The 25864-nt window shown below is 38.5% G+C and overlaps 1 protein-coding gene across 11 annotated transcripts in view; it reads left to right on the forward strand.

Moving 5' to 3' along the window:
- Positions 1-25864, forward strand: part of Rapgef2 (Rap guanine nucleotide exchange factor 2) — a 299442-nt gene that overhangs the window by 186680 nt on the left and 86898 nt on the right. For all 11 annotated transcript variants that reach the window (XM_017803518.2, XM_029556717.1, XM_008854327.3 and 8 more), the window contains one exon: positions 24656-24787. In XM_017803518.2, the coding sequence (XP_017659007.1) occupies positions 24656-24787 (132 nt within the window). The remainder of the gene's footprint in view (positions 1-24655; positions 24788-25864) is intronic.

The raw sequence follows: 25864 nt of genomic DNA on the forward strand, positions 1-25864 counted from the left end.
TCCATCCCCACTACTGAAAAAAAGATAACTGTGTTAACAAAAGCTGTAATTCTTTTTGTGTATATGTGAAGAAAGTTATGTGGAGATTAGTAAGACCTGTAACACAGTGTCTAGAGGAGGGTTTTGCAGCCAGAACTTGAGCTAATGACTGGCTTGTTTCACCACTTGCTCTGCGACCCTGTGGCATGAGATCTTCATTTGTAAAATGGAGATCATAGGGTTGTGTAAAAATTGAGATAAAACCCATGAAGTTCTTAATGTGTGGCACATGCTAAGTACAGTTTTAAAAGGATTGTTTGTCCTCCATTGTGCAGAGATAAGGAAGACTGTTAGACTGTTACACACAAGAAACAGAGATGTAGATAACAAATGACAGAAATCAGTCAGAGACAGTACATTACCTGTGAGTCTTATGCAGAGGCAGCATACGTGTCTTTGAGTTTATTTGCCCTCTCCTTTAGTGTATGTAGCACAAGCAACCTTCCATATACCTGTTCAGTATTAAAGTATAAAGCTACCATTCATATTGCCATTAGCTAAAATTAAAGGCCTCCTCCGTTCTAAACTCTTCTATTTGTCATCTCAGTCTGTGTAGTAACGTAAGTTTTCTGTCTCCTCACTGTACTGTAGATAGTTTCCCCCAGTCTCACAACTACTGCATGCCAAAACTGGGAAACTGCATAAAGTACTTTTATTTTTTTACTGTACATACATAACTGTAAGCATGGGCAATTTCTTATGTTTTCTGTTTCTGTGGATTATAAATCTTAACAGAAACTTCAAGATCAAGTTATTCTTCCATCTCAGGACTGGTTTTCTTTAGTATTGGTTTCAAAGCAATTTCATGTGTGTAGCTGCTGCCTTCCCTTTTGTATGATGTGGCGTTCTGAGGAATGTTTTAACTCTTTACATGCAAGTTTTCTCTTGCTAGGTCAACCATTTAGAAAGTCAGCAGGATTAGCAGAGATTTCCTACCTGTGTGATTCCCCAAAGTTCTACATTATCCTAGTTTTTAGACCTGAATTAGGAAAAAATCCTGCTTTGGCTTACTGTTTGGATGATACAATTGCTGTCATAATTTGTTTCCAGTTAGATAAGTTACTCACAGAGAGCTAATTTTAGTAGGTGTCTGGAGGGAAGAGTTTTTCTGAGCCACCCTGGCCTAGCCACAGGTCCTAGCCATTTAAAATACAAATAAATAATAATGAAGTCCATCTTGGTTACAATTGTGACATTCTTTAACCCCCATCAACTTATTCTTTTGACTGTGGAATATAATTATACCTTTTTAAAAAACTGCATGAAAGCGTATTTTCACTTGACCATGGCAGACCCAAAAATCTAGTGGTGATCGTCATTTTTGCCCTATATTGGCAGTGCTACTGTCAGTGGGCTCAGCCCCCCATTCTCTGAAAAATGTGAGTTGGTGGCAGGTGGGGCTGCAGTAGGGCCTCCTTCCAGGGCCCTATCAAGCAAGTGCTGCCTTTGTGTGTGTATCTTCTCACTGTTGTTCCCTCCTTGAAGTGTCATCTTAAGCTTCCATGAAAAAAGAATATTGCCTTCTGTTATGATTGGAATAAAGTATCTCCTGAAATTGTCTCTCCTTCTTTGACATCTTGGTCCCCTGCTGGTGACACTGTTGGGGTGTTTGAATCCTTGGGACCCTTACTTCATCAATGGATTGATCCCTTGATGTTTATAGCTTAATGAACTATTAGGAGGTGGGACCTGATTGGAGGAAATGTGTCACTGGGGGCTTACCTTTGAAGGATATGTCTCATCCCTGGACACACCTTGGTTTCTCAGCTCTTAGGCTGCCTTTGCACTACAGTGTCCTGCTGTGGTGTGCAATGGAGTCAAGAGGCCGTGGACTGAAACTGAATCAGAATAAATCCTTGCTCCCTTAAGTTGTTTTCTCAGGTATTTTGTCACAGTAATAAAGAACTGACTAACACACCTTCAGATGGTTTATACTAAAGTCAATGAGTAGATGTGACAGCTGCCTACACTTTAGAGCTGAGGACTGAGGGCTGCATAATGAAACATCAGCATTTATCAGACCTCACTAACAATGTTCATCACTTATTTCCAAGCTTGCCAAAAGGGATCTTCGAAGCAGAATGTTCATGCAGACCTTCACACACCCTATGAGGAAGAAATCATTCCAACTGTGGTTTGGGAATTTTGTCGTTACTGTTGGCAGGTTTTGAGTATATGTTTATAGTAAAACAATAAAATACATTATAAAGGTCTTGTTTGGGGCTGGAGATGAGGGTAATTAATAGGGCACCTACCTAACATGGGCAAGACCTTGGAGTCAATCTCTAGTACCCTTTCCTCTTGAGAGTGGGCATAAACTTACTTGGATTCCTTGTTCTGATATTACTATCTGTGCAATGGTTAGGCAAGTAATTTAACTTCTAGAAGTTTCTATTTTTGCTCTACAAAATGGAGATCATTATTACAGTTGTCTACCTCACAACAAGTCTTTGAAAATTAATAATAGTTACAGTAACAAATCATTTTACTACTTCATATATGATGTTCTTCAAATGATGTTAAGAACAAAGTGGGATTCTTTGTATTTTACAGATGACAGCTTGAGATTTAAATAATTAAGAAATTTTTTTAAAAAGCTCATGCTTTCAGAAGTGCATGCTCTCAGAATTTTCTTGAAACTGCTGCATAGCCCCAATGTAAGTGCCAGCTGTCTAGATTTTAATGTTCATATGTGGGCTGGAGTCTCATCTCTTCTGTGTAGCTATGTGACATCCAGAGATCATTTAATTGTTCTGACATGTTTTTCCTGATCTGTGAAATGCTGTTAGTGGCACATTTACACCTAGGGTCTGGCATTCAGTGTTATCTATTAATTATACTCCTCCTTCTCCAGCTACAAGTTGGTTGTTTTGTTTTTTCCCTTGATTTTTAATGTGAATGGTGATCAGAGATTCCTTTTTCTTTTGGGTTTCTATAGACAGGGTCTCTCTCACTAAGGAGCCCTGACTAGCCTAGAACTTGCTGTGTAAGGCAAGCTGGCATTGAACTTGTGCCAGTGTTTCTACCTCTGCCCCTGCCTCCCAGATGCTTAGATTACAGGCATAGGCAAAGAGACTTATTTTTCTTTGTCTGATTTTGAGTTCATAGGATAAGATTCTCTGTTGGCCATCTTAGATCAATTACAATTTGCTTTTAAGGTCCTTCATTAACTGCTTATTGCAAATTGGAACTGGCTGCAGAATAGCTCATAAAAGAATCATGGTTGATATGGGGAAAAAAATCCCGTTAATTTTTCCCTAAGTACTTCAACGTTTTTCCTCACTTATTAAGTGATTTTGTGCAAGTCGAACTGCTTAGTAAGACCTGTCTTTGTAGTCATTTCGTGTGTGTGTTTGCAAGGAGGTATTTTTAGATAGTTTAGCTGAGCAGCAATCTGACGTCTTTAGAGGAGACATCAGTTCATTATGTGGATACAAATTCTATGCTTTCAGCTTTTATACACCAAGTCTTAATTTAAATCCCTTCTTCTTGCCTTTTCTAACGAAAGAGACTATAACATGGTATGTATTCTATTTCTTCCTGAACTGGTCTTTCTGTTTAACCTTTGCTTAGAGAAATGGTTGAAGTAGAAATGTCTTTATTTGCTCTCAACTTAATATAGATTACAGAAGCATGGGACCCAGGGTCACATTTAAATATGCCATTATATACTGTTCTATACAGTGTTTTGCTATTATGATGTGATTTGAGGAATTTAAAATAGTCATTATGGTGCCCATAAGTGCTTTCTTTAGGGAAGAAAAAAAATGTAAAGGCCAGGATGTGGGAGTTGTATACTTAACTGTACATACTGCATTTTCTGTTTTTTTTTTTTGAGCCTTTTGCTTTGTGAAAGATAATTTAATGCTGAGCACAGAAGAAAAAAACACATGGTTACTTGATTTCTTATTCTAAACCAAGTGTTTGTGTGAAGTTATGTTGATACCTTCTATCTGATTTTTCTCATCTCTTTCCAGTACTAAGAAGGGAGCTTTTTCGGCTTATGCATATTACTGTTTGTTTGTTTGCAACACTTGTTCTCATTGGTTGAGGACACTCTTGCTCGATCATAAACACAGAGTTATTTTTTTTCCTAATTTTACTACACCCAGTTTTAGGAAATTACTCAAATAGCAGTGTAAAAATTTATATAATTTTCAAATAAATGTTCTTTACTCATTTTCTTAAATTTAAAAGTTATGCTTGCTGCATGTCAGATTGTCATATCAGAAGTGAGAACTTCTGGTATTCATTCAGCTGTGTTGTATGCGTGGTGGGAAATATCCAGGGTTTAAAGAATTGTCTAAAAATTTTAATTTAGTCATTTGATGACATGTGAATCCACTGGAATTTCAGTGATGTTTTACTTATACAGTGAGGTTTGTTGTATTTTACCTTATCTTACAAATATAAATCATCATCATTGAGAAATAAATGAGTTACTTAACACCAAAGAGAGACATTAGTTGGGGAGTCAGGTTAATAATGGGCATCAGTCTAAGGTATGGAGATCTTTCATTCTTTAAGAGAAAAAGCAAAGAAATCTTATATATGTGATGCATATTAATATATGGAAGGATCAGGTAGAACAGTTTGATAGTATGAAAAACAGAAAGGAAATACTAAAGCCATGACATTTTTTTAAAAAAAAGCCCTTTCTTGTTCTTAAAAATTAGTGTTGTTATGTAACCATTTAAGAATTTAGCTGAAGCCTGGTATTATAAATGACTCAGATTCCCAGCTCCTTAATGCTGCCTCTTTACAGTGGAATTCTAGTACTTACCAGATTCCTAAGCCCTGACTTCATTCTCTTACCCCCCCCCTCCCCCCAATTTACATGCAGCAAAAACGCTAAGACTGTGCCAGAAGAGGATTGAATGCTGAAGTCCCGGTGTGGGATGTGTTCCATGTCTGACTTCAGGCAGTGTCATAGCATCTGCATTTCAGTTTAAGGAAAGGGACCAACTTCTGACTGAAGTTTCTGTATCACAAAGTCACCTAAATGCTTTAAGACCTAGCTTCCTTAGTTCCTCTGGGTTCCCATTTCACCTCCACCAGAATATCAGTTGTTCTTTAGACCATTTCCCATATCAGCCAGCCAATGGAGAAGGGCACCTGCATATTCTGACACCTTAACACAGGGTAGTTCATGGACCCTGCTGATGGGCTGTCCTCCCAGGCCGCTCTTTCCTGGAGGGAGCAGCTTACATAAGCTACTTCCGTTCACTTAGCCCCAAGGAATCCTTCAGGAATTAAAAAAAAACTTTAAGGTCCCTGGGGACTCCAGCCACTTGGGGAGGGTCAGGTAGAACAGTAAGGCTTACATTCTCAGCCTTTGCATTTCACAGGGACAAGTGATGCTGTCCTGGGAGAATTTGTAGGTGTTTATTCCTCGTCTGCTTCTTCCTCAAACATGTCTGAATATTTGAGCCTTTTCCATTCACTTCAGAATCCCTCTCAAAATCAGGGCTATTTTAACTGGAATAGACAAACTTCTGGAAGTTGTGTAATTTATTGCTTTCCCCTGTAAGTCAATCATTCACCTTGTATTTAAGCAAGTCCCTCCTTAATTAACTCTTTGTTTTCCCTGAAGACTGGTTTCTACTGCTATAGCGTCTCCTTTTTGCTCTCATTTTCCATAGTTACTGGAAAACATTAGAGCAGGCCTAGTTTGATTGAGCATGTGGTTTGCATGATGTGTTTTGTCACTGGTGTGTGGTTCCATTTAGTTTTTCTTGTCTCTAATCTTTTATGAGATGTAGAAGGAAGGACTTCTGTCTCAAACTTGTTAAACATGTTGGTAATTTTGGAAACTCCTAAGAACAGAGTTCATTTGCAAAGGGACAGTGATTGGAGTGATGAACAGCTAGCCAAACCCATACTTCACCAGCTTGGATTTCATTTCTGTATTTGAGGAAGACACTAGATATTTCCCCATCTCTTTAAAAGGTTCTATGAGCAGAAGCATTGGTGTGTAAGCAAACTTGACTTAAAATGTACTCCTATTTTGCATTACTGTGGCCTTTAATTTTTTTTTTTTTGCTAGCTTGTATTTATAACTTAATCAGTGCCTTAGCACAAAAGAGTGTTTGAGATTCTTATGTCTTGTTAGGTTACCTATTTATTGATTTTAAGACTCTGTCCGTCACAACATGTTGGAATATCTTTTTCTTTGTAATTTTAGTCATCCTTATCATTATTTATTATTATATTTACATTGTTGATATGTAAGTACTAATGAGCAGTTTTGCTTAAAATATAGCTGCTTATTTGTTGATTATAATGAAAGTCAAACTTTATATTCAGTTGCCTATTACCCATTTTTATATGGATGCTGTCACCTCTGGTTTGACATGATGGAAATGTAACTCCTGAGTTACATTCTCCAACAGTCAGTTAATTTGTCAACAAACTTTAGTTGTCTTCTTTATGTTACCACCACCACCACTGCTGCCCATACAGATATTAAAGCCCAAACTACAAATTGTCTTTGATTGCTGAGATTGCCCAAACTTCAGTATTCTTCAACAAGTCTTATGTACCCCTTGTCATGAGTTGCTATTTCTCATTTCTTCTCATTTCTGGCACTGTGATCCAAGCGTTCATCATCTCAGGGCTGTTGGCTTGACTCTCACTGTCCTCTACTTCTAATGTCACCCTTCTCCTTGCCATTCTTCACACAGCTGCTCGTCTGTAAGATACAGATTCAATCATATTGCACGGCTCCTTTTAGAGTTCCTCAGTACTCAGTATTGTACCTGGAATCCACACTCCTGCACACTGTGTGAACTAGCCCTGACTTGCTCCTCTTGCTGTCTCCTGTACCCTTTTTGTAAGCAGTTTCAGGGCAGAAGCCTGGCTCCGAGAGTTGAACAGATGAGGCAAAGCCATCTGTCCCAGTGTGACAGTTAGAGAAAGAACTGTGGCAGGGGGCAAGATATGTATAACTAAGCAGTCCTGGTTAAGGTGCGGTCTGGTTGATTAGTGTCTCAGTTCTGGTTCTCTGGGAGTGGTCTGAAGAAGGTGTCATCACTGGAGAGGAGCAAGGTGGCTACCCAGGTTTAGACTCACCCTCATAGATAATCGTCCTCATGGGTGGGCAGAGTCTGCCCTGGGAGACTTTGCTTTTCCTAGATCCAAAGTGACTGTAAGTTAAGGACAGTGATTTACCTCTGTGCCTTCAGCTCTGAAGGAAGATGAGATGGGTTAGGGAGACAGACACTCCTTGAGTTAATAATATGCTATATCGAGTAAAGAGGCAGACTGACTCAGAGTAAAGGAGACAGGCACAGCAGATGCCAGACTTTCATTCTGCTTGGAGTTGCCTTGTGCACCCAAGTAAAGAGCAGTGATTCTTTAGCAAAAGCAGCTTCTGAGGGCCTCCTACAGTCTCACCCACTCCACTTTCCCCTTTACCTCCCTCTGGTTCAGTGAACAGATGAAGCTGTGGAGCCTGTCCACTAGCTCTTTCTTTTGTCCAGAATTCACTGTGGGGTCATTACCTGGATGACTTCTTACTCTCAGATCTCAGCAGAACTGGTGATTTAGTCCAAAGTTTTTAGGCATTTTTATTACACCTGCTGCTTGAATTCTCTGCCAAACATTTGCTGTTATACTTTCTTTGTTGTTCATGGTTTTACCACATACTTCTTATACCTCTCCGTATTGGAATGTCAACCTCAGGATAGTGGAGCTGCCAACTGTTCATCTTTCAACTAGAGTATCTAGATTGTAAAAAGCCACTGCATAAATATTTATGGAAAGTCTGAGAGATGAATTAATAGAAGTATAAAATTCAAGTATTGGAGAATTTTAATGAATTTAGAATTCTTAGACACTTGTTTCACAGTCAGAGGATCTTCCCTTCCCTCCCCCCCACTTAGATAGAAATGAATGGAATGTAAAGGCTGAAAGCAGTAAGTAGCCAACAAGCATCAATGAGTGTTCACATTTGCAACACTAATGGCAAACTGAGATTTATGGTATTGGTTGTCAGGATTTTGTGGTAAGTTCTAAAAAGTATAAGTAAATAATTGTTTAAGCAGCAAACATTTTCTGATATAAACTGCTTAGAATTTTAAATAGGAAATTTTAGAAATAGAGACATTCTACACAGGGATAATATAAATATGGTTATATTGAAGACTAAAACTGTCCTGGAAGCCTCAGCATCTAACTAGATGGAATGGTGATGACAAGATAGGAAACCCATCAGTTTGTTGCCTGCTTGGTTTGTTGAGTGATTAATCACTGGTTTGCTTGGGGGGCACTAAGGAGTTCTGTTTTGATTAGTCACCTGCTTGTCCTCTGAAGTGAAAGGACCTGGACAGTGTTAGAAAAATTAAGACCATAACATCATTAATAACGAGTTTCAAGTTACTATTCCATTTTAGGTGTTTTTTTTTTTAAGAACTCATTATTTATTTATTTATCTATTTATTTATGTATTGGTCTTTTGAGACAGGGTCTCTCTGTAGTCTCAGCTGGCCTGAAACTCCATAGGTAGACCAAGCAGGCCTCAAACACACAGAGATCCACTGCCTCTGCCTCCCAAGGGCTGGGATTAAAGGCCTGTGCCACCATGCCTGGCCAGAACTCTTATTTTAGAAGCCAATGATACAGTTTACATGTAGAAATTTGGGGTGCTACTTAAATTAATTTTTCTATTACATAAAACTCTGGTTTTAGCAGTGCTGTGATTTACTTCCTGATAACAGTTCCGTCCATCAACAGCAGTGAGACAGCACTAAATGAACCCTTAAAATCCTAGCTGTCCTTGTGCTTTATGAAGCCAGCGTTGCCTCATGTTCCATCTTACTAGAATTCTTGCATGGCTGTCCCCTGTTCTCTTAACAGGCTGCTTAGTTGGGTAGGGTCAACTTTGTGTCTGTTTTACACTGGTGAGCAAGTTGAACTACAGAGCATTAGAGTGATTTTTCCAGCCAACCTGGAACTGGCCATATCTGTGAGTTCTGATCCAGTATCTGGTGATGTTCAGTATTTGGTCAAAAGAAATATCTGTATTCAATAAGATTTTGTAACAATTGAGAATTCTTATCTCACCAAGATCTTATGCTCTAGAACTTCATTATCCTTTTATATAACTTAGTACTGTTTTAAGATTTTTGTGGCAATCCATGACATATATTTGATCACTTTTATCATGCTTTGAATGGGTAGGATTTTTATATTTGAAAAATGTAAACAGTTAAGCACAGAGGCCCCTCCGGAGTATCCTTGGGTTTGGTTTTGAAAGTCCTGTGAGTGTGTGTGTATGTGTGTGCTGCAATGCACCCCTCTTCCCAGTCTGACTTGTCCCCCATTTCTCCTCTAGCTCTTTTAAGATGGTCTTGTAAATTGTAACTGGTTCTTGTTAACTGTTAACAGTGGCTTTCCATTGCCCTTATTTCTAGCCGCCCACACAGCAGCACAGCTGTTGTTACTTTCTACCTCCAGGCTACAAACCCTGTGGGATTTCCCAGTTCTGAGTGTACACATTCCTTCCCAGCCATTCTCTCTCTGTCCCCTCCACTCATCTGCAGCTTTAATTTCTGTGACTTCCCTGGGTTCCCACTCCCCTTGGGCCTTTGCTGGATCCTCTGTGTTAACTTTTCACCTCAAATATTTTCTCAGAGAGCTTTCCCAGTTCACTCTGTCTAAAGCAATAGTCCCCACCCATTCCCAGCCATCACTGACAGTGACACACCCGCTTACAGATGTGCTTTTTAGCACCTCAAATTCTTTGTTTAATTGTTACCTATTCCTCCTTCTCTAGGAGTTTACAACCCAGGGAGAAGGGATTTTTGCCAGAACTGGTCACTGGCATAATATAGCTCCAGAGCTGTGATAGGCTCATTGTCAGATGCCAGTAAATAACTGAGTGAAAAAGTGAACCTTGAAGTTGTGAATAGAGTTGTGTCCCCTCTATCTGCCAGGCTTCTGTGTTGGAATCTGTAAGGTCAAAAACTTGTGAGACAAGAAGTTTCATCCTTCACTGTTCCGTTCTGGCTTCCAAAGAGTCCAAATTTAGTACTTAACTCCATTATTACTTCATTTCTTAAATCAAGAGGAATTCATTTCTCTTGTGCTATTAAATCATTTAATTGTATTATGGTGATGCTATGATTGCTGATAGTGGGTCAGAGATGGATTGGGGGAGGGGAGAACGGGGTTCCCGCCACCTTGCTCGGCTTCTCTCAGCCTTGGTACCCTCAACTCTGTGCTAGGGCTGATGATTAGGGAGGGTATTATAAGATCTTGTGTTTTAAGCCTATGTTTGAAGCCAGGAAAGAGTGATGATTAGGGTGGATATCTTCCCCTTGGTCTCAGCTAGCTAGAGTGCTGCCCCATCAAACCAGCAGCTACTGGAAAGGGTGCGTAGGTTCTGTGACAAGGCAACATTCTGGAAGTGATAGGAGCTTTCACAGGACTTTCTAATTTAGGGGAGTGGTAGGAGAATGAGGCAGGAGTGAGAGTTTTTCCAGAAGGAAGCAGCAGACACCGGGGAGACACAGCACAATGATCGAGGTGACTTGAGCTAATAACTACATATACCTAGGCAGACTGAGGAAGAGATGAGGGAGAAAGTCAAAGACTTTCTCTGAAGTGTAGAGGGAGGCCACTGGAAGACGAGTTAGGGAATGGCAGGACTGAATATGGATTCTCCATTGTGTTTTAGAAGTTTACTCTGATTGCAGCACAGAGAAGAGATTGGAAGGGAAGTAAGAGATGATGAAGAGAAGCAAACGAGGGCAGCAGCAGTGCAGGAGCAGGTGGCATTTGCAAACCTGGCAGAATGCATGCACTTGTGTGCTTGTGTTCTGAAGGTGAACTGGGGCTCTCTAACTTCCAGATGAATTAAATGGTTTATATCGAAAGATGTTTTCAAGTTTTTAGTGCTTTTGCTTGTGTGTGTGTGCATGCGTGCATGTGTGCATGTGTATGTATACTAATGATACTACAGATTACATTTAACCATTTGTAAAATTGAGTATATCTTGATGGATACTTTTCTGTCTCCTTGATGTGCATCTAGGATAATATATCAATATGCATACACACAGAACAGAAAAGTTCAAAGAAAGTAGCTGAATTTGAGAAAAGTAACCCAAACTGAATAGAGTAATAAAGCATCAAATGTGGGCGCTAATTTATGAAGAATGTACCTAAAATTGCTCAGCTGATTGTGCAAATAAATGTTTGCAAATGCTAACAGGGTCATGAGAAATGCTTGCGTGTTGGCAGAAGAGAAGGTGTTGGGAAGGAATCGTCTTAGGAGGTAGTGCATGCTTGACCATGTCTTACTAATCAGACTTTATTTTGTATGTGTCTAGCGTTTCCCAGTCTGCAAAAAGGAAAGATGAAGAATAATGAAAAACCTATTAGACTTTCTGCAGTTTCTGAATGTGTTTTCCTGCTAGCCTTGGGCAATGACTAATGTACACAAATGTTCAGTCAGTTCTTAGTGCCCCCCCCATACCAGAGGCTGAAGAACTGTGGTATGACAGGACTGATACATCAAGCCCTTAAAAAAAAAATATGAAATTAAATGACTTACCATCTTTTGAAAGAAATTCTAAAATGAACATCTTTATCACTGATGTAAAAGAAATATCTGAGGTATTAGATACATAAAAATAACATCTAGCATATTTTACTGGTAACTTAAGAAGATCAACATAGTAATTTGAATAACTATGTTATTTATTATTTTTATTTACGAAGTGAGTGTATCTATTATCTTTATTTATGTGTGTGAGTGTATTGCCTGCATGTATGTAAGTGTACCCATGTCATGCAATGCCTGCAGAGGTCAGAAGAGGGTGTTTGATCCCCTGGAACTGGAGTTATGGATATGTAATATGGGTTCTGGGAACCAAACCCAGGTCCATTGCAAGAGCAGCCAGTGCTCTTAACTGCTGAACCATTTCTCCAGCCCCAATATAGTAATTCACACCTGCTGGTGGAGAATGAAATCTACAAGTGGGTTGTGAGAGTTATCCTTTAAGATTAAGGTGGATGTGTATGGGGACAGATTTATGGTTTATATACAAGCATGAAATATGAAATGGTGTAGAGCTTTTCAGTACATAAAGTTAGGTAATGTACCTATCATCCATAATTAAAATAGACACAGCTTTACAGTTGAGTCAGCCCATGGTACATCCCTTAAAACTAGCTGCCATATTTTTGTTTATCTCTTGACAAAAATTTTAATAAATGTTTTTGTATAATGTAGAATCACTCTTAAAGTTTACTTATTACAAAAGTAATACACATTCACATTAAAAACCTTAGAATTTATAAACAAAGTTTTAGTTGTTCGCAATTTCATCATTTAAATATAACTGTCATAATACTCTTCAAATCTTTCTACAGCCTGTATTTTGTAAAAATTGTTTTATGTTGATAAGGTAAACAATTTTTCATAGACATAGACAGTATGTACATATTTGTGAGTTACAGTATGATAATCTTATACATATGAACAGTGTAATGGCCAGATCAAGGTAATGGGCATTTCCATCTCTTCAAACATTTATCATTTCTATGTGTTGAGAAGTGTCAGGTGCTTCTCTTGTTCTTAAATAATCAACGACTGTAAACTGTAATCACCTCCCAGACTATAAAAAAACTATAGCTAATTTCTCCTCTTCCCTGTATGTACTGTCATCTAATTCCTCATTGTTACCTGGCCTCTTTCCTATTATGGACTGCAGGACTGACCACTGTTATGCTCTCTGTCTACTTCTGAGACCAACTAGGTGTCTAAAAATGTTTTTATATAGGTCTTGGGCAACAGGGTAGGTCCCATGCTGTTGGGATCCATGAGTGTAGCACCCCTGTCATGTCTAATAGACACTGCTGTAGCAGTCCTTCCAATCCTTTGGTTCTTATAGTCTTTTCACCTCCTCTTCCAGTGATGTTCCCTGAGCCTTGGGTGTAGGAGTTATGTTATAGATGTCCTATTTGGGGAAGGACACTCCACAGTCACTTGTTCACTGCACTTTGAAACTGGTTCTCTGTAATAGCCTCCATCTGCTGCAAAAAGAAACTCTCCAGCCATGAGAGTTTATGGCCTCTCCAGCCATGAGTTCTTGACTAGGTTTATAGTAACAAGCCTGAGTCCCATCCTACTAAGTAGACCTTAAGTACAACTAGGCAGCTATTGGTTACCTGCAGGATGTTAGTACCGCTCTTGTACTATTGGGCATGTATGTCTTGCTGGGTTGGTCATTACTGTAGTTTACAGGATTTATGACTGGGTAGGACTGTTGATAACTTTGCTTCCCCAATGGCTTGCACAGCACTTTCTGAAACTAGGAGAACTAGGCATCAGGGAGGAGCACTCCAGTATGATGGAGAAAGGGCACACAAGACCCCACTCCTAATTGAAGAGCTACAGGCAGTTAGCACCTGCTGAGGAAGGGAGTCATTTTTCTTCAGGGACAAGCTCTCTCATAGGTTGCCCATGTCCAAGTGGTCAGGTCAGCCCTACATACAAGTACATATGGCCCAAGTAGTCAGCCCTATACACAGTACATATGGGCAACACTAATTGAACTCAGTGGTTGGTGTGTGTGTGTGTGTGTGCGCGCGCGCGTGCACGAGTGCGCATAGAAAACAAAATTATAAAGGAAGAGGACATAAATTTGAGAGGGGGATACTGGGGCATTGGAGGAGTTGGAAGGAGGATGGAGGGGTGGATGTGATGAAAATATATTGTACTCATGTATGCAGTCCTTTGGAAACTTTTTTTTTTTTTTTAATTTAAGATCCAGGCATGGTAGCACATACTTTTAATCCCAACACTCAGGAGGCAGAGGCAGATGAATCTCTGTGAGTTCAAGGCCAGCCTGGGCTACATAGTGAGGCCAGCTGGGGATAAAGGTATACCCTATGTCAAAAAAAAAAAAATTAAAATTCTTCGTGCAAGCCAGTGTGATGGGGCACACTTTTAATCTCAGCACTTGAGAGGCTGAGGCAGGAGGAGCTCTATGAGTTTGAAGCCAGCTTGGTCCATATAGTGAGCTCCAGGCCATCTGGGGCTGTAGGGAGACCCTGTCTCAAAATAAATGAACAAATTTTGAGTGCATACCATGTGAATGCTCAGAACCACCAGTGGCTTCCATCCTATTCAGAATGCCATAGCTTCCCCGCGTGGTCTCACCAGAGTCTCTTTCCCTCATGCTCTCTGCTCTTCTTGGAGCTGGCGCTGCACTCCCAGACATTCCTAAATCCTGTCAAGGCCACCATGGCCTCTGGCTTTTACTTTCCATGTCCTTGGCTGAGTAATGGGTTAGATGTATCTCAGCTTTATGCAAAATACATTTTATCGAAAATGCTGTGTGTGAAAATCTGGCAGGCTTATTGCTGCCGTGCCTTCCTGCAGGCTCAGACATCCTTAAATTCAGACCAAGACCCTCTAACCCTCACCTCCTTTACTGATTTTCAGATTACCTCTGTGTGACATACTTGTATTTATGTGATCTTCCTTCACACAAATGATAGGATAGACATAGGTCAAAGATTTTTAATATATCCATATCTCTTCTTAGTGAAATCAAGCTTACTTTTTTAAAAAAGACTGCATCATAAATGTAATAGAATTATTTATATATATACACATGTGTGTATATATATATATATATTCTCAAACATTCTATTCAAAGGATCATTGAGTAGACAAAACAGTCAACCAAGTAGGTGACTTCTTAATTTTCCATCTATTCAGTGATACTCTTTGATAACAAGTAATTATCTGCAAGTTTTGTATCTCTGTTGTGTAAATTTGTGTCTTAAAATGGTAGGTATTAGTGCTTTCCAACTCTTGGAGCACTGAACAACTCAGAGTCAGTTTTATTATCACCAGTGGTAATAGGGTATGATGATAGTTTTGTTTTTAAGTTGGATAACTAGTATTTTTTCATAAACTAGTAATTGTATTTCTTTGGCTTAGTGGTGTTGCTAGACATCTCAGTTTTATACAAAGTATACTTTATAGTAAATGCTGTATGGAAGTATGTGAAAAAATTAGGACATATACTTGGTTTTGGATTTGTACATACACATCTATGTATTTCATGAAGGTAGTATGATTGGAACTCTTCCTTTGGGAAATAAGTGCAGTATAAGAAAGAAAACAGTTTTCAGTATCACGTTAGGGAGGCGAGTTACCTTGACTGTGAAGTCACTTTCTTTGCAGTTTAATTTTTGCTGAAGGAGGTTCTTAACCACTACTTAGTGAGTCTCTTGTTTATCCTTTATTGGTCTTCATCTACTAATTGTTAGATGCATAAAATATGGTGTTTGTCTTACTTTCTGCCATAGTTAGTGAACCTGGAACAAGTGCCTAGCACACTGCTTTTCAGTAAATGTTTGACCAGGTGGCTAAGTAAGTGGACTCTAGTGTTTGTTTAATCCAGATTGAATATAGTCCTATGAAACGATAGCCCCAAATGTTCCCAGAACCCTACCTACTTTCTCTGGGAAAAGTTTACTCAAGTAGTTCAGAAAATAACCATAGTTTTTATGAATTCACATATGCTGTTTTCATGAAACCAAGCAAAATATAGTAGCTCAAACATAATAGCTTACTCTCTTTTGCCACGTCATGAGTAATGAACATTCCTTGTCTCAAGTACTGATTCAGAATTACAGGCCGCCTTTAACTTGTTGCTCTGTTATATTGGTTTTCAACAGTGGTACTCTAATGGAAGGGAATAGATCATAGATGTTCTTGCATGGAAAATTGTCATAAATAAGGTACAGAAATAGCATGATCACTTCTGATTGTTCGTATCCCCAAAACTTCAACTCATTACATTGGTGCCTGTGTAACTGTAAGGGAAGATGGGAAACGTCATCTGGCTGCATGGCCAGCAAGAGGATGCTAGTGACTGCCTAGCCAGTCTAACCATTGTATGTAAGTAGACTTAAATACGTCTGTGTTTGAGTATAAGATAGCATTACAACTTTTAATCTTATTTATCCATTTTTATGTGTATGGGTGTTTTGCCTACATGTATATGTGTATCATGTGCATGCAATGCCCCTGGATGCCAGAGAGGGTGTCAGATCCCCTGGGTCTGGAGTTACAGATGGTTGTTAGTCACCATGTAGATGCTGAGAACCAATCCCAGGTTTTCTGCAAGAGCAGCCAGTGCTTTTAATCACCGAGCCATCTCTCCAGCCCTGCATTATAACTTAAATAGTTCAAAATTACTTATATGTTAAGGTTTTTTAGTTTCCACAAGTGTCTCTTCAAATCTATGGCAGTTAGCTGGCTCTGTATTAGGAGGCTCCACCAATCTTGGGTCAAAAATATTTGAAGTGAAAAATTATATCTATAGAGAATATAGACATATTTAAGGTTGTTATTTCAGATACAATACAGTGTAACTAAGCATAGCATTTACACTGGATTAGATATAAGTAATCTAGAGATGATGTGTTTGAGAGGATATACATGGGTTATATGTAGATATGCTATCTTATATGAAGGAGTTGCAAATTCTCAGATACCAAGGGAACAACTATATTTATTTTTGTTGGATGAAAAGTTAGCTTAGAATTTTCCGTAGATCCCTTAAGAATTTTTGTCTCTGACATTAAACTCTAATTTCCTGAACTCCATACTCAACTGGGCCTTTTTTTCAGCTGAGATAACTAAGCACAGTCCCTTTGAGGCTCATCAAGTTTGTTGTCTAGTAGGTTGTAGAAGCCATCTCCTCCCTCTTCAGGGACTGCTGCTTCCTAGCAGCCCTTCTAGGTGGTTCTGGAAAACAGGAGACTGAGAATTCAAGTTTGGGACTCATAGAATGTTATCAACATTACTATATTTCCCACATACAACCATGTAGTTGTCATATTTTGTGTTTTGTTCAGTTACTGGCTTTTATACACAGCCATAGTCTTTTGGAACTTCTTACCTGGCTGCCCGGATGAGCCACATGGCAGTTTGCACTCTGTTTTCTGCAGCCATGAGGGACTCTTCGTAAGTATTAGATCAGACAGATAATACATTGCCGCTTGGTATTATGTCGTCCCCCCACCCCACCCCCCATGATAGCAGTGATCACCACTGCCATGAAGAGAATCTAGAAAGGAGCTTGGGATGAGATGCCAACCAGATGAGTTTTTTAAAAAAATTTACTTACTTGGTGGGAAGGTGAAGGAGTGGACAGACAGTGTAGCATAGTGAGTGTGCTACTGTATACTGTGGAGGTCAGAGGACAACCTTTCAGGACTCACTTCTCTGCTTCCACCTTATTTTAAGGCAGAGTCCTCTTGTTTCTGTCACTGCACTGCTTACTGGTGAGCTTCCTACAGATTTTCCTGTTTCTGCCTTCCATCTTGCCAGAGGAGTACTGGGATTACAGATGCCTACCACTGCATCTGGCTTTTGTGTGGCTTCTGGGGATCCAACTCAAGTCACCAATCTTGGGTGGCCAACAATTTTACCTGCTAAGCCATTTCCACGGCCCCCTGATGATTTTTAAATCACATGACTTTAAACAGTTGCTATGTTCCTTTTTTCTTTTATGAAGCAAAATTGGAGTTTAAGAAAAGGTTTTTATACAGACTTAAGCATGGGAATGTGGAGAAGGGGAGGGGAGGGGAGAGAGGCACATGGCTCAGAGGCTTAGGAATAGGATAGTTAGGCTTCTTGAGAGAATGAGTTTCTAGTTGCCATGTTTTTCATAAAGATTTCTTAGACTTCATGACCCATGATATGACTGTAATTCTTTACGATCTCTCAAGAATTTTTGCATTTAGTAGGAGTGCTTATAAATGGTTGAAAATTATTGAAAAGGTTTTTTTTTTTTTCATGCAGTGAATGAATTAGCACATTTTTCCCCTGATCTCAGGTTTATATATGAGGCAAGGTTTCATTTCCAATAGAATTAGCTGTCAGAGAAAAAAGTTGCTTTAATCTATTTCAAGATTTAAAATTTTTAATTAGTTCTTTTATTTTTTACCAACAAAAAGTACTTTTTCAGTAAGGAACATAAAACCAAAATGATTTGTGCCTATAAGAGTTACATGGTGGAGTTGGTATAAAGAAGTTTTATGTAGATTCAGAAATGATTGATTCCTGGATATATGACCTCAAAAGGACAATTATTGAATATTACCATAAATATTTTAAAGATCAGTTTATAAAAAAAATTAAATAATTACTAATGCAAAGAATCTTTAAGAATTCAATACTGCTGATGAGTCAGCACCATATCCTATAGATGGATCAATATCTCAGAAAGTGAAGGAGAATGATGCCTGTTGGGTGGTTCAGATTGACTTTGTGCCATCAGTCATTGCTGTGGATACACTGTAAAGTTTGCATGAATTTGTTTCATGTGGTGAGAATCTCCACAACGTAACTCTTCTGTGTCTTAGAGTCTCCTTATATTATCTACTTTACTAGATTCTGTAAGAATTAAATAACATATGCATAATGTTTTATAGAAAAGGCCTGCCACATAGTGTCTGTGTATAGGCAGTCTAACCTGTTTGAAGAAATGGGGTTCAGTCTAACAGTTGTGAATAAATGATACTTTAAACTGGATCATATACTTTCATCCTCTGAAGGTTTCCACTTTTCCATTTCGAGCTGAACTTCATCAAGATTTTCTTCTGCTCGCTGCTGCTTTTCAACATCCAGGAGAAAAGGCTTCCTCTAAGTATGACTTGAAAATATCAATCCTATGTGACTGAGATGAGAACTTTCCTCCACCAGTCCTCTAATTTTGTTTGCCCTCAGTGATGCATCCTATTTGTATTCTGGTTACCCGCATCTTACAAATGCAGGACTCAGACCTTGGAAAAAAATTAGCTCATGGGCTGGGGATGTCTATCGTACGTGAAGCCCTGGATTCCACCCCCAGCATCTTATTAACTGGTGTCTCATGCTGAAATCCCAGACTTGGTTGCTATGTGGGTAAGAGGATCAGAAGTTCAAGGTCATCTCAGGCTACATAGTGAGTTCAAGGCCAACCTGGGCTACATGAGATTCTGTCAAAAAAAGAAAAGAATTTTCCCAACAGTGTGACCAGCCAAGTTTAGAATTCTAAACTTGAGAAGAACACAGGGGTGGCCCCTCTGACTAGGACAGCTCAAGAAGTCAGTTTAGTGTCTTTTACTCTGAATGCTTGGACCAAAAGTAATTTTGATTTGGGATTTTTGGAGGATGGGGAATTGGGATTGGGAATGTTTGCATATGCATAATAAGATTACTTAGATCTAAGCCTAATTATATCATGTTTCATATGCACCATAAATACACAGCCCCAAGGTAGTTTTATACAATGTTTTTAGTGCACCTGCATTTTTACCATAATGTCACATGAGGTCAGGTATGGAGTTTTTTAATTGTAGTGCCAGAAGTGCCCAATTTCAGATTTTCGTATTGGAGATGCTCAACCTAGACTACATTTCAAATGCTTGCCTCTTTCCACCTTCCCCACCTCCAAGTGCTGTTTATGTTCAGTCTGTCGTGAAGCTCAATGTGATAGGAATAAAGATTTGTGGTTAGATCACACCAAGTTTCTAGCATGTATCTGGCCACATATGAATGTGGGCATTTGGTATGTAAGAATGCACACCAAAAGTGCAAACTACGTAAGATGTTAATCACTTTGAAGGAATTCTGAGCTACAAAAATCTGAGCATTTATAAAAAGGGGTTAATTTGTGTAAGTATATCTTGGAAAGGAGGTTGTTTGTAAGATTTGTCATATTTTAAACAGTGAGTTCCTGTCTATATAAACGTGATTTATTTATAGTCTTATCTGTGAGCTTTTGAGGGCCATATAGTACACGAGCTACTAGAATCATAATGTTAGCTTTGACAGAGCATTGGAAAAATGATGGGATCAATGAAAAGGGAGAGTAGGTGTGCGGGGGTTTCATGACGCTGTACTCACTACACAGAAGAAACCGAAGTGCTCAGAAGGTCGTTAGCTTGTTCAAAGTCATTGGATGTAAGCAGCTAACCAGAAGATAAATCCATGTATGTCTAGTGTTAGGCTTATTAGCTTCTATACTTGATAGGAAACTAAGAAGGTGTTATTGTTGGTGTTTAGCAAGTTTCTTTAGTAAATATAAAATGAACAGATCTTGGCATAACTATTCTTATAAAGCAACTCATTCATACTAACTCTTTAAAATGTTTTCCTGAATTTAAGGGGAAAATTATCATGTTTATTAATTTACTTAGAAAAGCTTTGCTTCTTCCTATTGTAGATATTTATGTCAAAAGAAATTTTATATTGTGGGGTTGGGAGCTGTGTGGCAGAGTAATTTACTAGCATGCTGGAGATTCTGGGTTCAATCCTCAACACCAACACAAAAAAACAAAAAAACAAAAAACAACAAAAAAAAAAACAAGGAAAAGAATTTTATATTTTACAAAAACAAAATCTTTTTTGTTGTTTTTGATTTTTTAAATAAAATGTTTAATAAAATTTTATAAAAACGACTTCATAACAATAATTTATGCTTTCTGTAAAAGTTTAACACCTGTTTTTCTAAAATATCAGCTTAACATAAAGCAAACCCAAATTTTAAGCATTGCAAAAACCCTTTTTATTTGCTTTGTGGAATACTGACAGTAAAGCATTCTAGGTCTGTACCTGGAGCCTGGGTTCAGTCATAATTTGGAAACACCTCATATCTCATCTCTCCTTATAATGATCTCCTGAATACCTGAATATATCTCTGTATACATTCCTAGGTGTTTGCCTAAAAAATAAAAGTTGATTATATTATAGACTGATCTTTAAAATGAGTTACTAAATAATTCTTTATTAAACTTTTATCACAAACAGGTCAAATGTTATCATAAGTAGCAGTATCCCAAAAGATTAATGATAGAAAAAGGAGGAGAGGGCAGAGAAAATACCAGAGTAGGTGTATATGTAGTAGGGGCCGGGTGTGTTTGCCTAAAAAATAAAAGTTGATTATATTATAGACTGATCTTTAAAATGAGTTACTAAATAATTCTTTATTAAACTTTTATCACAAACAGGTCAAATGTTATCATAAGTAGCAGTATCCCAAAAGATTAATGATAGAAAAAGGAGGAGAGGGCAGAGAAAATACCAGAGTAGGTGTATATGTAGTAGGGGCCGGGTTATGGGTTTGTTTATTTAATTTTGGGCAGTACTTAGGATTGAACCCAAGTGTTTTACCACTGGACTACATTCAACTCTCTTTTTATTTTGAGAAAGACTGCTGGCCTTGCCTTCACTCTATAGCTAAGCTTGTGGTCTTCTGCCTCAGCCTCTAGAATAGTTAAGATATGGACCTGTGCCATAGGAACAACTGGAATTGCTTTTAAAACTTAACTTCCAGGGCCTGTAGAGATGGCTCAGCAAGTTAAGAGCATTGGCTGCTCTTGCACAACAATTGGGATTGGTTTCCAGCACCCACACCAACCATCTTTAACTCCAGTCCCAGGGATTCTAATACCCCATTCTTGCCTCCATGGTGCACATACATACATGGAGGCAAACACTCTTACACGTAAAATAAAAAATAAATTTTTATGCCAGGTGTGGTGATGCACACCTTTAATCCCAGCACCAGGGAAGCAGAGGCAGGCGGATCCCTGTGAGTTCCAGGCCAGCCTGGTCTACATAGTGAGTTCCAGGACAGCTGGGGCTACAGGGAGACCCTGTCTCAAAGAGACCAAAAAAAAAAAAAAAGCTTTCGTTTTGCGGGGTGAAGAGATGGCTCAGCAGTTAAGCGTGCTGACTGCTCTTCCAGAGGGCCCCTGTTCAATTTCCCAGTGCCCACATGGCAACTAGCAAAACTGTCCATAACTCCAGTTTCAGGGGAATTTGACACCTCCTGACCTCTGTGGGCATTGCATGACACAGGTGCACTTACATACCTGAAGGCAATACACTCATACAGAAAAAATTAAAAAAACTAATAAATTAAATATATGAATTAAAATAAAAAAAAAACTCGAGTTTCAGAGATTTTTTGTTTATAGCTAAATGACTTTGTTCACCACAGCACTTTTTAAATAACTTCATGTCACCCCCTGGTGCCTGGCCTTAGATTTCAGCCATAGGAACCATGGAGCTGAGTTGTGCTTTTCAGAGTCTGGCCTTTTCCTGTTTCTCCCTTTCCATAACCTTGACTCATACTTATTCTCAATAAAATTTAGTAATTGTGATTTTATCCCAATTTAGGGCAAAAGATTTTATGGTGTCTTAAACATTTCTAATATAAAAATATTTTAATTACTCCTAAATTATGTATTCGTTTACTTTGTTTATAAATCACATCAATATCTCATGTTATTCTCCAAGAAACACAAATGGTGAGGCAAGGAGTTAGAAACTAGTTTGGGGACTGGGATATAGCCCAGTAGTGGAGGATTTGCCTAACATTAGCACAGATTTCTTTCCCAGCACTTGAGGGGTATATATATTTCTTTTCCTGTTACTTATTAACACCTATCCCAGCGACTTCTGGGGTAGTAAAGGTTGCATCTTGAATTGGGGATGTGTTACTCGTCTTTATGTTCCCTGCCTGTAGCTGAGAGACAGACATGTAATGAATGCTTGTTAAATAGAACAGAATTATTAAGAGCAAAACTGTTTCTCTTTCAGTCTAAAGACTGTTGCTGTGGACTTAGTATTACCATTTAGCTCTGATGCTGAGGGGATAAGCAGGCATAGATGAATCCACAGTGGTATTTAAAAGCTGGGCCAGGGCTCACCTTTGGAAGGTGGTGCTCTGATAGTTCCTGGCCCTCTCCACATGGTGAATATGCAGACAGGAAAGGTGACCAAGGAATAGATGTCAAAGAGAGGAGTTCTATGACTCTTGAATAATCATTTAGTGAGGACAAATCCGTTAGATGTTTATAACTTTAAAATTCAATGTGGCACATGTCAGTCTGGGTCTTATTTGTAAATGATTATCACTAGAAATCAGTTTATTCTATAATTAGACATATAAGTGCTAAATTTAAAAGTTCCTACCTATCTAGCCAGTCCTTACAGAGAAATTGTTATTCTCCTAAACTGTGTATAGTTCACAGTATCTTCAGTGATCAGTGTAGGAGAAAAACACTCTGATAGGTAATATTTGCCTATCAGATCAGAGTTTCATTCACTACTTCTCAGAGTTCTGCAACACAGGGTTTTTTACTTATTTGGCATCCAGTTGTATACTGCTTAATAAATTCATGTTTAAGTTTGTATGCCTTGTATCCCATAAAGTTAAACAATACTACTTAACAAATTGCATGCCATATTATTAAGCCTCATGCATGTAGGATAGGGGCTGGTGGCATCTTAGACAGAGCCAGAACTGAATGAATGTGAGCTGTGAGTACATTTTGCCTGCTGGAAACTTTGAGGTATTGAAACTTATTGATCCGAACCTGACGATCTCTCTTGTGAAGCTTAACTATGGAAAAGCATTACATTTTGGAGAGGGAGGAAGGATAAGAATCAAAGGAGAGAGAGGATTGTTTCTAAGGCAAACCCTTGTTAGATTTTATTAGCTAAATATGATTAGTATGCAGGCAGGAAAGAGAGACTGCAATCAGTGTTTTAATATACCAATTTTCATTTTGAAATATATCACTAACCAAATAGTATCAGTATACTGTAGATAAATTTAGTTTCATTTTATTAATTCAAAAGAACCAGTTGAGCATTGTGGTGTATGCTTTCACTCCCAGCAGTGGGCAGTCAGAGGTAGATATATTTCTGTAAATTCAAGGCCAGCCTAGTTTGCTTAGTTACTTCCAGGCCAGCAAGGACCACATAGTGAGAAACTGTTGTGGGCTTGGGGAGAACAGGAGAGAGAGTAAGAACTGCTAAGAGTGCAGGATTCTTGGCTGGCAGTGTTTTCTTAGTCTTGCTAAATGATCAGCATATAATGGAAGAAAAGGGGCCCAGTAAATGTTCACTGAATGAGTGATGCATTTTCTTACATCTTGAGGGGTGGTGGAGACACTTGAGGAATCTTAGTGAATCTGTTTAAGAGGCTATTTATATCTAAACATGAGCCAAATAGCTAGTTTTGTGTGTGAGTGTAGGTAAGTGAATGTTGTCCATAGAACTCTCTTAAATCCCAAGTCCTTAGATGGAATTTTCTCTTTTTTTCATAGAACCTAATACAGTTATTTGTATGACAGGATGATCATTGCTTTCCAGATGCTTGCTTTAAAAACAAAACCATTTAAAAATATTATCTGAGCATTGAAAAACCATATCTATCTAAACTATTTCTTGCTACAAAGTTTCATTGATTGGTGATTACTAACAAATAGTAGAAGACAAATTTACTTATTTGTTACTTGAAAATTGTAGCTTACTAAATTAAATGCTTACCTCTTTGTCTTAAATCACTAAACCCACCTATGTAAACATTGAATTTAATATTATTAAGGTTCGTTGTATTCTTTAAAGGTTTGATTTGAATAAATAGGACATTATTAAATACTTTTTGAATTTGCAAGTTGACGGGTTTTTTCTAATGGCATTTTTGGCTCAGTGGCCTGGAATAGGATGTATCACCATTTTAAAGCATCTTCTTGAAGTTGTTGATTCACATTATAGACCCCATTCTTTCTGCTCCTTCCGTAGCTCCCTGCAGATTTCACGAAACTGCACCTTACTGACAGCCTGCACCCACAGGTGACCCACGTTTCCTCCAGCCACTCAGGATGTAGCATCACCAGCGACTCTGGGAGCAGCAGCCTTTCTGATATCTACCAGGTAACACCAGGCTTTCTCATTTTTGCTTCATTTTCATCTGTCCCAGGGAGTCTGAAGATTCTCAGTTGTATAAAGCCATGAAGCAAAATATGTGTCCATATGTTATGCATGCATGTTACACGTAGAATGTATTCTTTATGCTTCACATGGACATGCGGCATGTTGGGTGTTTGTTTTAGGAAGTACTACTGTTGAGTTGTACTTGCTCCTCTGTTACCAGTTGCCAAAATTTATTTAAATAGAGTGGTTGCGATGGAGTTTTTTCCCTTTTTTTTAAATCTTTTATTCATTTGTTTATAGACTGTGAAGGTATATGAGTCTTAGTTGCCCCCTTCCAAAAAAGGCAGAATTATCCTTCTATGGTAATGTCAATGCAAAACAAACAAACCCATGATTTTCACCTCAAAGAGGATAAAAAGATAGTGTATTTTGAACCCAGATATGAGTGACCATGGTCCAGGAACACAGATTCAGGTTACCCAAAATTCCATGTTCCAACATGGTAACAGTTTCATGAAGTTTTATAGTAACAAAACAAAGAAAATCATAAACCAAGACAGTTTTCAAATACATTGGTAGAAACATCAGGTAGGCAGATTTCAGAAAAAAAGCAGATAAATCTCAGTGATAGGTCTCAGATACATTTGATGACATTCTTAGCCTTTTGGTCGATGGAAGCTAGGGGTCTGTTTATACATTCCAAAGGATTGACCTAATGGCCACAAAAAATACTAGACCACATCTAGAAGTGGGTAATAACTGGCTGTTAGGAGGGCTAAATGTAGCCTAAGACCATTTGGCTCTGGATTTGTAACATTCCAACTTCTCTACATCTTTGAAGTTCTGATCAGTTAATCATCATTGTAGAAGGTTCAGTGTAGGGTAAGGTTCTTTCCAGGAACAGTCATTTAAAGTGTCCCCTGTTGGCCAGGCGTCACATTTTGTACATGTATGGGATCAAATATGAATTTTTTTTTATTTTTTATTTTAAATTTTTTTTTTTTTACATTTTTTGAGACAGGGTCTCCCTGTAGCCCCAGCTGTCCTGGAACTCACTATGCAGACCAGGCTGGCCTT

This window comes from Nannospalax galili, unplaced genomic scaffold, assembly GCF_000622305.1.
Source record: "Nannospalax galili isolate Female #2095 unplaced genomic scaffold, S.galili_v1.0 scaffold305, whole genome shotgun sequence".
Classification (NCBI taxonomy): domain Eukaryota; kingdom Metazoa; phylum Chordata; class Mammalia; order Rodentia; family Spalacidae; genus Nannospalax; species Nannospalax galili.